A 15,955-nucleotide genomic window follows, 5' to 3' on the forward strand; every position below is an offset into this window, starting at 1 on the left:
CTGGCTGCACTGTCAGAGGGTCAGTACTGGGGGAGTGCTGCACTGTCAGAGGGTCAGTACTGGGGGAGTGCTGCACTGTCAGAGGGTCAGTACTGGGGGAGTGCTGCACTGTCAGAGGGTCAGTACTGAGGGAACTTCCAATGAGAAGAAGTAGCAGGTCCCTGTCTTTCTGAATAAGACACAATTTCAGAATGGTTTGTCTATTGCCCCCTGAAGTCCAACCAGCTCGAGGGTATAAATTGTAAAAACATCCACAGTCAAAGCTTGCGGATGTTGGAGGCTGTGATATTAGGTCCCACCCAGATATCAACAAAATTATTTTCCTGCACTTGGCAGGACAAAGATAAGAGGCATTCATTAGAAAAATTAAAAGTCACTGCTGAATCTCACAAAGATTATTGAGTTCACAGTTGTTAATAATGTTGTAAGGAGTACAAATATATATTTATGAAGTATACTTTGCTCCAATCCAGACATGTTACTTATCTGAAGCTGGATTCTCGTTTTAAGAAAAGTTGTCTCCTATCTTTATGTATCTCTCTCTCTTACACACTATTCTATTTTATACATCCATGAACAGCAATATATAACCTCTTGTTAAAGATACTCAAACAGGACTATAGTGCTTGTCTTGTGGTAGCAAGCTTCACATAATGATCTCACTTTTATATCTAATGTCAGTCTGTATGGATCAGCCACTTTCCACAGCACAGTATAAATACAGTCAATAAACATGTTTTACACACTGGAAAACCATACCTCAATCCAATGGCACAATCATATACCTATACGACCCTCCCTCACCAGATCCAGCCATTTATATGTTGAAATGTAATCAGTGTAAGCATATCAGAATAGCTTCTACTCACGTTACAATGCTAAACAGCAGCCAAATTCTGACATTGAATAAACACCTATATTGTTACTAGGTCAAAACTTCACCAAACCTGAAAATTTACCATTATGGATAAGATCCAAGTACGCGAGGCTAGATTGCAGGATTAACAGTTAAGAACCCTATGTGTGTGAACAATTGTTAACTGGTTGGTTCAAAGAAGCAAAAACACACAGATTGTCACAAAATATAACTTGCTATGAGAATTAATTAAATGCAAAATGGAGAGGCCATCTGTTCGTGCTGGTAGCCTTGTGTTGTGTGTTTTCCTAGTGTTACCCAGCTGATAGAAAATCTAATTGTAACACAGCATGGTTTTCTTGCAAACAGCACCATCATGGCTTACCTTGAACCATGGGTTAGGGTTAATGTGCTGCCGCTTTGTATATCTGCCAGTCTCTCTCAGTGAAATGTTTCTCAAAACTGTTCTCCATTATATTCATGCTCCAAAAGAATGTTCTGATCCCATGGCTGTCTGTCTTCTCAAGTTGTTTGTAAGGTTGTTTGGCTTTTCCCAAACTGGGAGACTCGGTGTTCAGCCTGTGTTTTATTACTCAAGGATTAACTCAAGATCTTCTGGCTAATTATTAAAGCGCTGCATTAACTTAGCCTTGGAGTTTCAGTCCTTATTTGGAAAAAAGCCGGAACCATGGGAACCTGCACACTTACCCTACGTCATAGCCGTATACAAGCACCTGTGCTGCATTGTAAACAGGGATTGGTGGCTGTCTCTGTTCTATTTACAAGACAGCAAGATACACATGAATGAGAAAAGACGTCTGTCCTTCCCAACTCACCAATCCCGAGGAACTGCAGCTGTGTGTCTGGTTTTATCTAAAAGAAAAATTTTAAACAAAAGACGTGGTTTCTACATGTGGTAGAGAACTAAACTAGGGACCATAAATACAAGATAATCACTAATAAATCTAACGGTGCCTACAGCAGCAACATCATTCCACAGGGAGTGGTTAGAATCTCACTACCGCAGGGAGTAGGCGCGGTGAATAATGTAGGTGCACCCAAGGGCTAGATAAACATGAGGGGGAAAGGAACACAAAGACAGGTGAAAGTGACAGGAAAGAGAAACTAGCAAATCAAGCCTGACCCACACCACGGGTAGGAGAACATGATAATAGGATGAGCGAAGGGTGAGGTGGAGGGTGAGTGAAGGGTGAGGTGAAGGATTGAGGTGAAGGGGTGGGTGAAGGTTTGTGTGGAGCATAAACACTAGCATGGAACGATTGAACTGAATGTCCTGTTTCGGTTGAAAATACTGTATAATTCAATGTACAATTCGATGTTTTGGCCTGCACTTTCTTACCTGTGTTACTCCATACAACTCTATAGAAGATATAGGAGTTAGTAAGCTTGCTGGGGAAGCTGGATGCAGAGCGCTTGGGCGCCATTGCCCAGGCACCCCGATCTCCCAGTGCACTGGGGGATCGCCTGCCCCGCAGACATCGCTTCCCCCATCATTGGTGGCAGTATAATCCCCCATGGCAACATGGGTCGCCGGCATCGGCAATCTCCTAATGGGTGGGTCTCCCATCATAAACCCCTCCACAGCCCCCCTCCCCCGCACACTTCCTCCCCTTTGCCGATCACCCCATCTGCCGATCACTCCCCCTTTCATATTCCCATGACACCCCACTCCACCTCAGGTCCCACTCCCACTCAGACCCCATCCCCTTGGCACTGCTCTGGCACGGTTATGGTGCCTGGTGGGCAGTGCCAGGATGTCAATGCCTGATGGGCACTACCTGGCCATGCCCCTGACCACCCGGGGGCTTCAATGGCCTCCAATCCCCCCGTCATGTCCATCACACCCGATCTCCTTTGGTAGGGACCTTGAGTGATTCTCATCAGCGAAACCTCTTGCCAGCGAGGGGGGAAGATTCCGGGAGTCCGGAAATGGATATGCCAGCTCCATTAATGTCATGCAAAGTGTGCCCTTTCTGGGTGTAAAGCCAATCTCGCCGGCAAAACAGGGCCAGGAGGATAGCGCTCAGTGTCAGTTTCAGTCTCACACACTATCTTCCCGGCCTGCTGTGCCAATCGACCTGTGCAGCGGGCCAGAAAGATCGTATCCAGCGTACTTCCTTATTCACCTGTAAGGAACACAGCACAGTCCCTTATTCACCTGTAAGGAACAGAGTACAGTCCCTTATTCACCTGTAAGGCACACAGTACAGTCCCTTATTCACCTGTAAGGAACACAGCACAGTCCCTTATTCACCTGTAAGGAACACAGCACAGTCCCTTATTCACCTGTAAGGAACACAGCACAGTCCCTTATTCACCTGCTACAGAAGTGACCCATATTCGGTTATTGCTACAACTCTGTTTGGAAAGAAGCACATTGGTCAGAATTTTACCGCCCCGCCCACCATGGGAATCGGAGCGGGCGAGGGGCGGAGAATGGAAAGATCCGTTGACTTCGGGTGGGATTTTACGGTTTCGGGATGAGCGAAGCTGGAAAATCCCACCCATTATGGTTGAAATGCGATGGTGGATTAACGAGGAATTTTGCGTTATAATTATTATTGACCCAAAAGTATCTGGGTCGGAGATTAAATGGACTGGATAGTGTCCAGAGGCTGGATTATACCGGGTCAGCGGGAGGAACTGGCTGCAATGATTAAAATCATTTTTTGCTCCATCCATTTCATGTTCTCAATATCAATGACCTTCTAAATCTCAGGAATCTCGAATCCCATAAAGACTGTCGACCCACTTAAGGACAGTGTCATTCTTAAGTATTGAGGTAGACAATCTCCTCTTTCCTGCGGGGACTCACCCTGCTCCTGTTGCTCTACTTTCACAATCCAGGTTTTGAATTGTCATATGTTGGTTTAAAGGAACAAGCTGGATCACCTTTCGTAAGAATAAACAGTCAGCTATAACGTACAATATTTCTCTTTGCTGCCAGCTGTACGGATATGAAAATTGTGACCTGAGCCACCCCAATTAGAGTAAACCCCAGGGACTCAGGTTCTAGCCATCAAATTAACAAGTACAGATGGGAATGTTACAGCTAAATTAGTAATGGACCAAAACAGAACTTAAATACCATCCATCTTGGTGAGAAAATGACTTGCCAAGGGAGACAACCAGTCCCATGGTCCTTCATATCCATGCTAACTTCCACCCACCACTCACAGCCCTCTCCCCGTTCCAACTTATTGCCCACCCATGCCTCCTCAGGCACTGTCCAATATCCCTTACACCTACCATGCCAACTCACCCAGCATCCATCATGACAGAGTGAAATAGCAAGAACTGATTTATTTACAATACTGCAGACATTTCTTTTAAACTTAAAGGACAATGGATTTAAATTCCTTGACCGCTATTGTGAAGAATCCTTTGACAATTCCAATGAGGTAAATGCTCTTTTTTATGCACTTCTGACAATCCCAAAAGGCACCTTGTCTCTCCTTAAGGTGACCCAGGTCATCGAAAAAGGTAACCTGCTTCTCCAAAAAGGGCACCCTACCTCTCCTTTAGATCTTTTCCTACCTGGCCTAAGGAGCTATAGTCATGTTTTAGACATACAACCAGCCAAAATCAGATCTCACTGAGTCAGTTGTACTTTAATATGTGCAGTTGCCTCCATGAACTACAGCTGTATACATTAGAGCCTACTCCTATTTCCCACCTGCTGTGGAAATGGTGGGGCCGTGTCCAGGAATGGGATTTCTGGATCTAGGCCCCCGCCACCATTTTCACAAAGCTGGCAAGCCCCTCTGTCTGTGGAAAATTCCAGCCTCACTGTTCCTGGTCAACTACAAAGCAGTGTCTCTCAAGTGATATACTATCAGGCCGCACAGTCTGAGGATTCGGGGTCGACCATTTAGGACAGAGATGAGGAGACATTTATGGCTAAAAACATACAAAGTTAGAAGCAAGTTGTCAGGCAGAGGATTCCGTTTGTCAGTAAACCTTTTTCTTTTAACTCCCTTTAACAGAGGTCCATGCCCAAGATTCCAGAGACAATGAGTGTGCATTTCTTTGAAAAAGAATTAGTTCCAGAGATGGAATAGCTAAATCTATGTGAGGTTAGATGGTTTGATATCCAGCATGGCTCCTCTTCCTTCCAATCAGATAAGCAATCAATACAATCAGCAGAAGGCCAGCAAGAGCGGCACCAACAATGATTGGAATCAGCATACGACCTTTATCTATTTGGCATTCTTCAGCAGTTACATATTTTGAGTTGTTTACTCCAAATAGATGAACATGGAGCTCAAATGCATTGATGGAGAAGTTTGGGTCCACCTGCAGTGTTTGCTCAGAATGGGACATATAAGATTTGCCTAAAGTCGTCTGTAGATAGTTCAGGCTTTAATTTTTAGCCACAAACTCCTTTCCCCGAATAGCAGGCAACCAATGTGTGTGGAAACGGAGAGCTCCTTCAGATAAAACTTGTTGGTAGCAGCATTCAAAACCAAAACAAAGAGTGGTGAGCCTCTGGAATTCATTACCACAGGAAGTAGTTGATGCCAAAGCATTGAATGTATTCAAGAGGCACAGTAAGAAGTCTCACAACACCAGGTTAAAGTCCAACAGGTTTATTTGATAGCACGAGCTTTCGGAGCGCTGCCCCTTCATCCCTTCATCTGCACTCACCTGATGAAGGGGCAGCGCTCCGAAAGTTCATGCTACCAAATAAACCTATTGGACTTTAACCTGGTGTTGTGAGACTTCTTACTGTGCCCACCCCAGTCCAATGCCGGCATCTCCACATCATATTCAAGAGGCGGCTAGATATGGCATTTGGGGCGAATGGGGTCAAAGGTTATGGGGAGAAAGCAGGATTAGGCTATTGAGTTGGACGATCAGCCATGATCGTGATGAATGGCAGAGCAAGCTCAAAGGGCAAGTTGACCTCCTCCTGCTCCTATCTTCTATGTTTCTATCGAATCTTAGCCCTGCAGAAGTCACTTGTTGCAGCACCAGAACAATAAGACAGAAAATGCAATGTAAATTTTGGAACAAATAATTCAAAGCTCTAAATACCAGTATATTTTTGGCAATTATAATATTACCAAATCCTTACGCACATACAAACATAGACATTACGAGATGTTCTAAATGTTTGGATCAAACCATTTTCAAATGTTCAGATGTGCCCCTCTCTTCTTCCTACTCAAACACCAAGGTGCTGCTTCAGCCTCCATAAGCTGCACAGACAGAACTTTCCAAAGTGTTGCTGACTTTATCTTTCCAAACAGCTGTCAAGCAAGTGAAGCTGTGTTCATTACAGCTGTGTTCATTACAGCTGTACAAAAGATTAAAATATAACTTTGTTCTTTTTATAGGGGGTTTCATTCTACAGTACAAGCTTTGATCTAGCTCACATCAATGTTGTGACCAGCTACCAGAAACCTGATCCTGAAACAGTTTGCTATATCGATTTACACATGCCAATGATGCGACAAATACTTACGAGCAAAAATGTTCCCATAACAAAAGTTTCTTCAGTGCGTAAGTAAAAAAGCACATTGACAGTGTTGTTGTACCAGGCTTTTGGAAAGAATTCTATTTTAATACTAAATATTTAGTATCATAACTTGTCAATAATGCACCCAGCACAAAGATGATATCTTCAAGGTTTCGAGAATATTACAAGTGTATTTCAGCATTGCATGAACGCAAGCCAGGCAATGTAAATTATGCATGGAGTTGCTGTGATGGAAGTTATCCTGGCAAAAGGTCGCAGACAGGAAATCTCACACCAACTCAACTTTACACAAGCTGGAAACTTCAAAAAATATCATCTTATTCATGCTGCTGAAAAGAGCCAAGCTAGCATTAAATTTAACCAACATTGTGACAACTCGATTTTCTCTGGCTCTGTAGACTGGTGCAGTGTACCTTGCACAAGACCATAAGAAATAGGAGCTGCAGTCGGTCATTTGGCCCTTTAAGCTTGCTCCATCATTCAATATGATCATGGCTGATCTTTTACCTCAACTCCACTCTCCTAATATCCCTCGATTCCTTCGCGTCTAAAAATCTTCAGTCTCAGTTGTGAACATACTTAACAGCATTCACAGTGCTCTGGGGTAGAGAATTTCAAAGATTTACAATCCTCGGAGCAAAGAACTGTCTTCTCAGTTTGGTCCTAAATGGCTGATCCTTTTTTCTGAGACTGTGGGCGGAATTTTCCTGTCCACCATGGGGATTGTAGCAGGCGGGGGCGGATCCATGCCAGGTCCGTTGACCTCGGACAGGATTTTCCTGTCTTGGGACGAGAGCGGCTGGAAAATCCCGCCCAGTGTCCCTGTGTTCTCAATTTCTCAGGAAACAATGAGATCAACTCTCATTCTACAAAACTCAGACCCAATTTCCTCAATCTCTCCTTGTAAAACAGGCCCATCATCCCAGGGATTAGTCTGGTGAACCTCTGTTACATTCCCTCAATGACAGTATATCTTTGCTTCGATAAGGAGGCCAAAACTGTCCACAAAACTCCTGGTGGGGTCTCACCAAGGTTCTACACAATTGCAGCAAGACATCTTTACTCCTGTAGTCCAATCCCCTTGCAATGAAGGTCAACAGACCATTTGCCTTCCTAATTGCTTGCTGCACTTGCCTGCTAGCTTCCAGTGACTCATGAACAAGGACATCCAGATTTCTTTGGACATCAGCATTTCCCAGCCTTTCACCTTTTAAGTCAGGAATTTGGTTAGCTTAGTTGGGTGGACCGGCTGGTTAGTGATGCAGAGCGATGCCAATAGCACACGTTCAATTCCTGTACCGGCTGAGGTTATTCATGAAGGCCCAGCTTCCCAACCTTGCCCCTCATCTGAGTAGTGGTGACCCTCAGGCTAAATCACCGCCAGTCCAGCTTTCCCCCTCAAAGGGAGAGCTGGCCATCTGGGATTGTGGCGATATTACCTTGCCATTTAAACAATACCCTGCCTTTCTGTTTTTTCTACCAAAGTGGATAACTTCACATTTATTCATATTATATTCCATCTGCCATTTATCATATCATAGTTACTACTAACTGTATATCCAGACGGTAGATATTTAAGATTTGAAAATCATTAACAGATACAGCAACTTCTGTGTAAGGGTGGGGAACATAGAGGGAACCACAGCCGTGACAGGATTAGATTCAATGCAAAACGAAACACGAAAGGAAACAGGCAATGATAAAAGCTACTTGACTGTAAATAAAGTAAACATTAATGAGATAAAAAAGGGAAATAGCCCAGGAAAACTGCAAGATAATTTTTGGACAAACAATGGAAAACTTTCAAACAGATGAACAGGATATAGACCAGACATTTCCCCACAAGCAACAGGAGCAGAAAATGCTCCTTTGTTTAAAGTTTATTTATTAGTGTCACAAGTAGGCTTACATTAACACTGCAATGAAGTTACTGTGAAAATCCCTCAGTTGCCACACTCCGGCGCCTGTTCGGGTACACTGAGGGAGAATTTAGCACGGCCAATGTACCTAACCAGCACGTCTTTCGGATTGTGGGAGGAAATCGGAGCACCCGGAGGAATGGAGAAATTATTTATTCAAATTGACGTAGAAAGAGACATTTGATAAATTTAGGGCTAAAAACACTAAAGAAGTTCCAGTAGAGTCCACAGAATAGAGGGAAGCAACCAAGAATTTTCACAGTCACTTCATTGCAGCATTAATGTAAGCCTACTTGTGACACTAATAAATAAATAAACTTCAAAACTTCAAAAGGATAGGGGGCCATGAAGAAAGACGACAGGGAGTAAAAAGAGGAATAGTAAAGAATGTTGTAAACACATTGAAAAGAGGAAGAAAGGTCACCCATTAATTAAAAGATTCTTAAAAACCTCTACAGAAGATGAGGGAATAGCAGAGATAATCCAGGACATCTCCCTCAGTGTTCACAGAATGAGAATGGAATGAAAAAACAAAGGGAGGAAAATGAGAGCAATCTGATAGGTGAACGGAAAATAAAATTACTGAAAGTTAATGGAACATAGGCACTTTAACATGTCTGCCTTGCTTTACAACTCTACTCCAAAAATAACCCTCATTGGTTAGTTGACTTTTACTTAAAAACATGGTCTTATGAACTTGCACTGCTACTTGTAATCATCCATGTATCTCTACTCCTAGATCTCTCTGTTTCTCATCCCCTCATTCAGATTCTTATTATCCAAGGATTAGAGGTCTTTCATTTTCCACCTACCAAAATGCACGAGCTCACACTTAACCATCCTCAACATTTATTTGCTATTCAGCAGAAATTTTGCAAGCATTTTATTGTCCTTTTTGTCACTAACTTCTGTTCCACACCCACTAAAGTTGTTGTGTAACTGCTCCCATTCTGGCTTCCCCGAATCTAACGTTGGACAACCAATATCTCCCGCAGTGCTCCAACTGTGATAGGTGCACTTTCTTGGGTCTGTGCTCTATCCCTTTACCCCTGCACCTAGGGCAGTGCGGTGGCACAGTGGCTAGCACTGCTGTCTCACAGCACCAGGGACCCAGGTTCGATTCCTGGCTTGGGTCAATGTCTGTGTGGAGTTTGCACATTCTCCCCGTGTCTGCGTGGGTTTCCTCCGGGTGCTCTGGTTTCCTGCCATAGTCCGAAAGATGTGCTGGTTAGGTGCATTGGCCATGCTAAGTTCTCCCTCAGTGTACCCGAGCAGGTGCCGAGTGTGGCGACTGGGGGATTTTTACAGTAACTTCATTGCAGTGTTAATGTAAATCTACTTGTGACAATAATAAATAAACTTAAACTTAGAAGTTGCTTCATCTATTTAATGGACCAGGTTGCTGAAACATTACAGAAGAGTTAGCAAAAACTCTGATCCATGATATTTCAAACACCCATGGAGCTGAAACGGAAGGTGCAGAAGATTGGGGTGTTGCCAAGGTAACATCTCGGTTCAAGAAGGTAGAAGGGAAGAAACCATAACCTGTCAGTCTAATATTGGGAGTGGCTAAACTTTGACCATCTCCATGATAGACATGGATGGATGTGGGTTTAATTTAGAAAAATACAAATGCTGGAAACAGTCAGCAGATCAGGTAGAATTTCAGGTGAACTTTGTTCATAAGATGTATTCAGACAAAAGACCACCACCCTGAAATATGAGATCGACCCTCTCTTCTCCCCACAGGGATTGGCTGAGCTGTTAGGTGCTTCCAGAATCTTCGAGCTTTATTCCAGATTTCTCACATTTGAGATTTATTCTTTTGTGACCTTAATTAAAGACAGTCAGGTCTGCTAAATTTAGTAAGAGCTAATTAAGGACATAATATATGAATAAAGGAAATTTAATGAAAATTGCAGAAGTGGCACAGTAGTTAGCACTGTTGTTGCACAGCACCAGGGACCCGGGTTTGATTCTCGGCTTGGGTCTGTTGGTGTGGAATTTGCACGTTCTTCCCGTGTCTGCGTGGGTTTCCTCCGGGTGCTCTGGTTTCCTCCCACAGTCTGAAAGATGTACTGGTTAGGTGCATTGGCCATGCTAAATTCTCCCTCAGTGTACCCAAACAGGCGCTGGAGTGTGGCGACTAGGGGATTTTCGCAGTAACTTCATTGCAGTGTGAATGTAAGCCTACTTGTGACACTAATAAATAAACTTTAAAATTAAATTTTGAAAAGGTGCCACATAAGTGTTTTTTTGAAGATAATGAAGACACATGGTATTAAGAGGAATTATTGGAGCATGGATAGAAAGTTGGCCAAGGACAGAAGTGATTTGTTAGGTGTTTTTTGATAAATGTCACTCCTTCTTCCAGTGTCAGTGTTTTTTATATATATAGTTCAATTTTCCAGCCTGTAGTGTTGCTGATAACCCCATTCCCATCTCCACTCTTCAACTTCAGATATCTTTCTATATCTTTCCCATCAGCCTTGCTGTACACCACTCTGACATAAATGGTTTTCCCCTTAGTTTTCATAACAACACATTTTATAAACATGTATCCACATCAGCAGACATATTAAGAAACTATTAACACAAGCCACTTGAGCAATGTGCAAACAAGAACTAAGGAATGCACTGACCTAATTATATAAATATGATGTTACAGCAAAATCAACCAATATTTAATGAAACAAAAACATCTGGATTTATTTGATGCAGAGATAGAACAGGGTTGCACACCCAAAGTATTGACACAGAATGTTCATCATATATGCAAGTGTGACGTTAGTGTATCTTTAAGAAGGTTTTTTTTAAATCGCGCTCTCTCAGACTCAGCTGGTGTCACTTGTTGCCGACTTGTCTGGAGATGTTCCTTTATTGTTCCTTAAATGGGGGTTTGTTTATTTTTACTGGGATGTTTATGACACTGCATTGTTAGGAGGAAGAATGATTGCAGGTCAGGTGACAGGAGCCCTTTCATTTTCAGTTCTGAACTGCAGGGGTTACTTTTTAGAAGGGACAGCAAGCCGAAAGAAGTGTTTCTCTCTTTCCCTGCTGGTTATCTGAAAACAAGATCTTGCCTTTGTGGAGTAGAAAATCTGCTGTTGGTGGCTTGACCAGAATCTCTCCCTGGGGTTCTGGGGAGCTGTTCTGACTTCAAATTGTTCTGGATGTGTCAAGAGGACTACTAGAACTTACAAGACTGACAGTTTTTCAATTCTCCAACCAAAGGACTCAATTCCAGTATCACGTGAGATTTAATCTTTGCTGTGTTGAACTTGTTTAAAGGGTTTTGTCTATGGAAGGTTTTGGTTTGATTAAACATCTTAGATATATTTGTTAAGGGTTATATGTTATCGTGATTGTTTTGCTTTTGTTTGTAATTGATAAAAGTTATCGCTAATTTTCTTTCAATACATGTTAACTATATTCTTAAATAAACTTTGTTTGATAAAAGCTCCCTAGTGGGTCATTTGAATCATACCTGATGTGAAACATCTCATGCTTATCCTAGTCAAATTCAAGATGCAAAACTTATGATCCAGGCGGGCTCTATAAAACCTGAGCCACAACACAATACAATCTCTGGTTCATGAAGCTATGTTGTGGGATTCAATTATTGCATTAAGAGATAGGACATTGGTAATTATGAAATGTAACCTAACTGTGTGCTTCCTCTGTGAGTGACTGCTTGTGGAAAAGCAGCAAACTGCTTTCTTTAAAGCAGGATTATTTTTGTTTTTACTCTGTTGATGTTCAATCTATTATACGTCTCATTTATGAAACTGGACATTAATGTGCATTATTATTTTATAGCAGAAACATCCTGAAGCTAATTACTTCCGACAATTAGATGACTTTTTGAAATTTGGTTCTGGCAATTTTGTGCAAAAGGCTGAAAACGTCAGAGTAGAAAACCTATTTGGAGGCTACCTTCCTTAACCTTATAATCTGGTTGCAAATTTGTTGCAATAATTTAAAAGCTTGCGTTGGCCTGCCAGAAAGCTCGAGTATAAACCTATTTGTCCTTCTATCAGAATTAATGACTTCCCAGGTTATCAGTAATGCTGCTGCCCCCCTTTGGAATTAGCTGATTTCATTCTGAAATAAACATTCAGGATAGAATACAGTGGTGTCATTTAAGTGAAAAATCATTAGAAATAACTGTACTTTTCTCTTCAGTTCATTTGCAATCCATCGTTTTACTTGCTTGCCTGGTTCCAAATTGTCTCTTTTCAAGTTGTTCTTATCAAAGCTCATTTTGCATGTGTTTGAAATGGCCAATTCCCCGGTTGGCCTCTTCCCTTGGGCCCTGATCCTCATCAGACATTGTGCACGGAAACAGACGCATTCAAATAAAGGCTTGAATAAGTGTTCCAAATGCTGCAATCAATCAGGGATTGATCAGAATCAGTCTCAGTTCTTGGGAATCAGACAATTCTGCTCAATCTGGGCCCAGGCTGGAACACTCGAGAAATTTATCTTTCATGCAAGATGCTTCCTTGTCTCTATAATCTTGTCAGAGAAATGTTAAAGTGGAGGCATTGTTAATGCAATGAGGGAAAATTCTCCTGGAGCTATAGCAACATTAACAGACCATTAAAATGTATCAAACTAACTTGCAATACAAGCTTTTTCATTCGCGTGGCAGTTATAGTTCGATGTTGAGTTTAACAATCCATTCACCATTTAGCTGATGCAATGTGAATGGTTGTGTTGCCACCAGGAATGGATCTCAAAGGGCAGGCGTTCAGTTTGTGGGCAATGGGTCTAATTTGAATGGCCGCAGTCACAATTTGAGCTCTTCCTCATGTCCCACTTGTGGGGCGGGTGGCCACATCTTCCCTGAGCCGTCATCAAGTGGCTGAGGGTTGTCCAGAGTTCCTGTTGAAGGTTGAAATCTGGGACTTGGGTCAGTTACCGGGTTACAGTTGGTGATGTTTTCAATCAACCAGGAGGTGCGTTATTGAAAAGTGGGACGTGAAATGTGTTGCAGGAGGGTCTGCAGGATTTCAGACAAGTGTGTGGGGGTTTACTTTTGGAAGACTTGTGTCAGTGAGTGTGCTTTGTTAGCTGTCAGCTGGAAGTATTCTTCGAGTAGGATGTTTTCCCTCTGGACATCAGAAGGTTCAACATGTGTTAGCACAGGAAGCCACTCAAGCTGTGTTGGTCTCAATATCCCTGAAATAATCCTCATGACTTCCCGGAGATGGATGCCTACCACGTTTGTGAGAATCCCGAGCCAGGCTGAGCAGCAATACTCTGTTGTTGGGTGGACTCGGGCGAGTGAAGCAGTGCGTAGCACAATGGCTCTGCTGCCCCCGATGGCACTCAACAGTTTCAACAATGACTATGGTTCAAAAGTAATTCATTGGCTTTAAAATGCTTTGTGATATCCTGAGCGTCTGAAAGGCGCTATAGAAATACAAGCCTTTCTTTCTTTAAACCTGCAGACAGTTGTAAACTGTAGTATACAGAGGAAGCTGAGAATCAAAGCTAAAGACCCTATGGATTATGAACCCGGTGAAAAATCTCAAACATAAAACTGCTTGCAAAGTGCTTGGGGAGGCGATGGCCTAGCGGTATTATCGCTAGACTGTTAATCCAGAAACTCAGCTAATGTTCTTGGGACCCGGGTTTGAATCCCACCACGGCAGGTGGTGGAATTTGAAATCACTAAAAAATATCTGAAATTAAGAATCTGCTGATGACAATGAACCTATTATCGATTGTCAGAAAAATCCATCTGGTTCACTAATGTCATTTAGGGAAGGAAATTGGCTGTCCTTACCTGGTTTGGCCTACATGTGACTCCAGAGCCACAGCAATGAGGTTGACTTTCAACTGCCCTCGGGCAACAAGGGACGGGCAATAAATGCTGGCCAGCCAGCGACGCCCATGTCCCACAAATTAATAAAAAAGCTATAAAATTCAGAAATTAATAAAGAATCAATCGAACACTGAAAATCTCAAATCCAGCAGCAGACGGAGAAACAAGAGAACACACAGATCTGAGACGGGATAGATTTTTAACCAAAGCTACAGTGTGAAGGTAGGTGGATGGAGTTAGATCACAGAATAGCCGAAGATGATTTGGAGTTGGGGGCCAAGTGTAGTGTGTCAAAGTTTGCAGGTGACACTAAGATGAGTGGCAGAGCAAAGTGTGCAGAGAACACTGAAAGTCTGCAGAGGGATACGGATAGTTTAAGTGAGTGGACAAGGAGTACAATGTTGGTAAGTGTGAGGTCATCCATTTTGGTAGGAACAATAGCAAAATGGACTATTATTTAAATAGTAAAAAATTGCAGCATGCTGCTGTGCAGAGGGACCTGGGTGCATGAATTGAAAAAAGTTGGTTTGCAGGTGCAGCAGGTAATTAAGAAGGCAAATGGAATTTTGTCCTTCATTGCTAGAGGGATGGAGTTTAAAAACAGGGAGGTTATGTTGCAGCTGTATAAGGTGCTGGTGAGGCCACACCTAGAGTACTGTGTACAGTTTTGGTCTCCTTACTGGAGAAAGAATATACAGACACTGGAAGGGGTGCAGAGGAGATTCACTAAGTTGATTCCGGAGTTGTGAGGGTTGGCTTATGAGACTAAGTAGACTGGGACTGTACTCATTGGAATTTAGAAGAATGAAGGGGGATCTTATAGAAACATATAAAATTATGAAGGGAATGGATAAGATAGAAGCAGAGAGGTTGTTTCCACTGGCAGGTGAAACTAGAACTAGGGGGCATGGCCTTAAAATAAGGTGGAGCAGATTTAGGACTGAGTTGAGGAAAAACGTCTTCACCCAAAGGGTTGCGAATCTTTGGAATTCCCTGCCCAGTGAAGCAGTTGAGGCTACCTTGTTGAATGTTTTTAAGGCAAAGATAGATTTTTGAACAGTAAAGGAATTAAGGGTTATGGGGAACGGGCGGGTAAGTGGAGCTGAGTCCACAAAAAGATCAGCCATAATCTTATTGAATGGTGGAGCAGGCTTGAGGGGCTAAATGGGCTACTCCTGCTCCTAGTTCTTATGTTCTTATCTCATTGCATAATGCAACAAGCTAAAGGGATTGAATGGCCTCCTCTTGTTTCTATGATCCAATAGAAGTGCTGGCCATTTCAAGGAGTTCCGAGAGTGATAGAGCTACACTCCAACAAGGAGTCAGTGTGTTCAGGGTGGGGTGGGGGAGTAAAGAAAATTGGCACATTTTTAAAAATCTTAAGAATGGAGAGAATATTGTCATTACCATTAATAGAAATAAGAGGTATTTACATCAAATTTACAGCACAGAAACACTTGGCGCAATATGTCTATACCAGTGTTTAAGTTCTACTCAACTGCTCTCAGTTTGAACTGTAGTGCTGATCTGACCTTTGCACTCATGTTTCCTTGGGATGATGATGTTACCAGTCTCAACTGGGTCGTCAAGGCTGAGAAAGCAAAGAACTGATTGGGTCAGGAAGTTTATTCCTCCAAGGCTAAAACCTTTTCACAAATATGGTGATATGGAAAAAAGGTTTGTGAAGTGAGTTGTAACAATATCAACAGGCAATAAAAATGTAAAACACTAATCAACATTACCACAGTGACCAGACTTATCTGGCTGTAAATTGCTGTGAGATATCCCAGTGTCAGGGAAGGTGCTACGTAGCTACAAGTCTTTCTTTCAACACTTGCTAATTT

The 15,955-nt window shown here is 42.5% G+C and overlaps 1 protein-coding gene across 3 annotated transcripts in view; it reads right to left on the reverse strand.

The window, feature by feature from the left end:
* Positions 1-15,955, reverse strand: part of fam107b (family with sequence similarity 107 member B) — a 158,717-nt gene that overhangs the window by 22,678 nt on the left and 120,084 nt on the right. Inside the window, exon 1 of one of the 3 annotated variants that reach the window (XM_078235996.1) lies at positions 1,242-1,379. The exons of the other annotated variants lie outside the window; for them this stretch is intronic. Within the exon in view, the coding sequence (XP_078092122.1) occupies positions 1,242-1,251 (10 nt within the window). The 5' untranslated portion in view covers positions 1,252-1,379. Of the gene's footprint in view, positions 1-1,241; positions 1,380-15,955 lie in introns of those variants that run through there. 3 annotated transcript variants of the gene reach the window in all.

The sequence above is a fragment of the Mustelus asterias genome, chromosome 19 (assembly GCF_964213995.1).
Source record: "Mustelus asterias chromosome 19, sMusAst1.hap1.1, whole genome shotgun sequence".
NCBI lineage: Eukaryota > Metazoa > Chordata > Chondrichthyes > Carcharhiniformes > Triakidae > Mustelus > Mustelus asterias.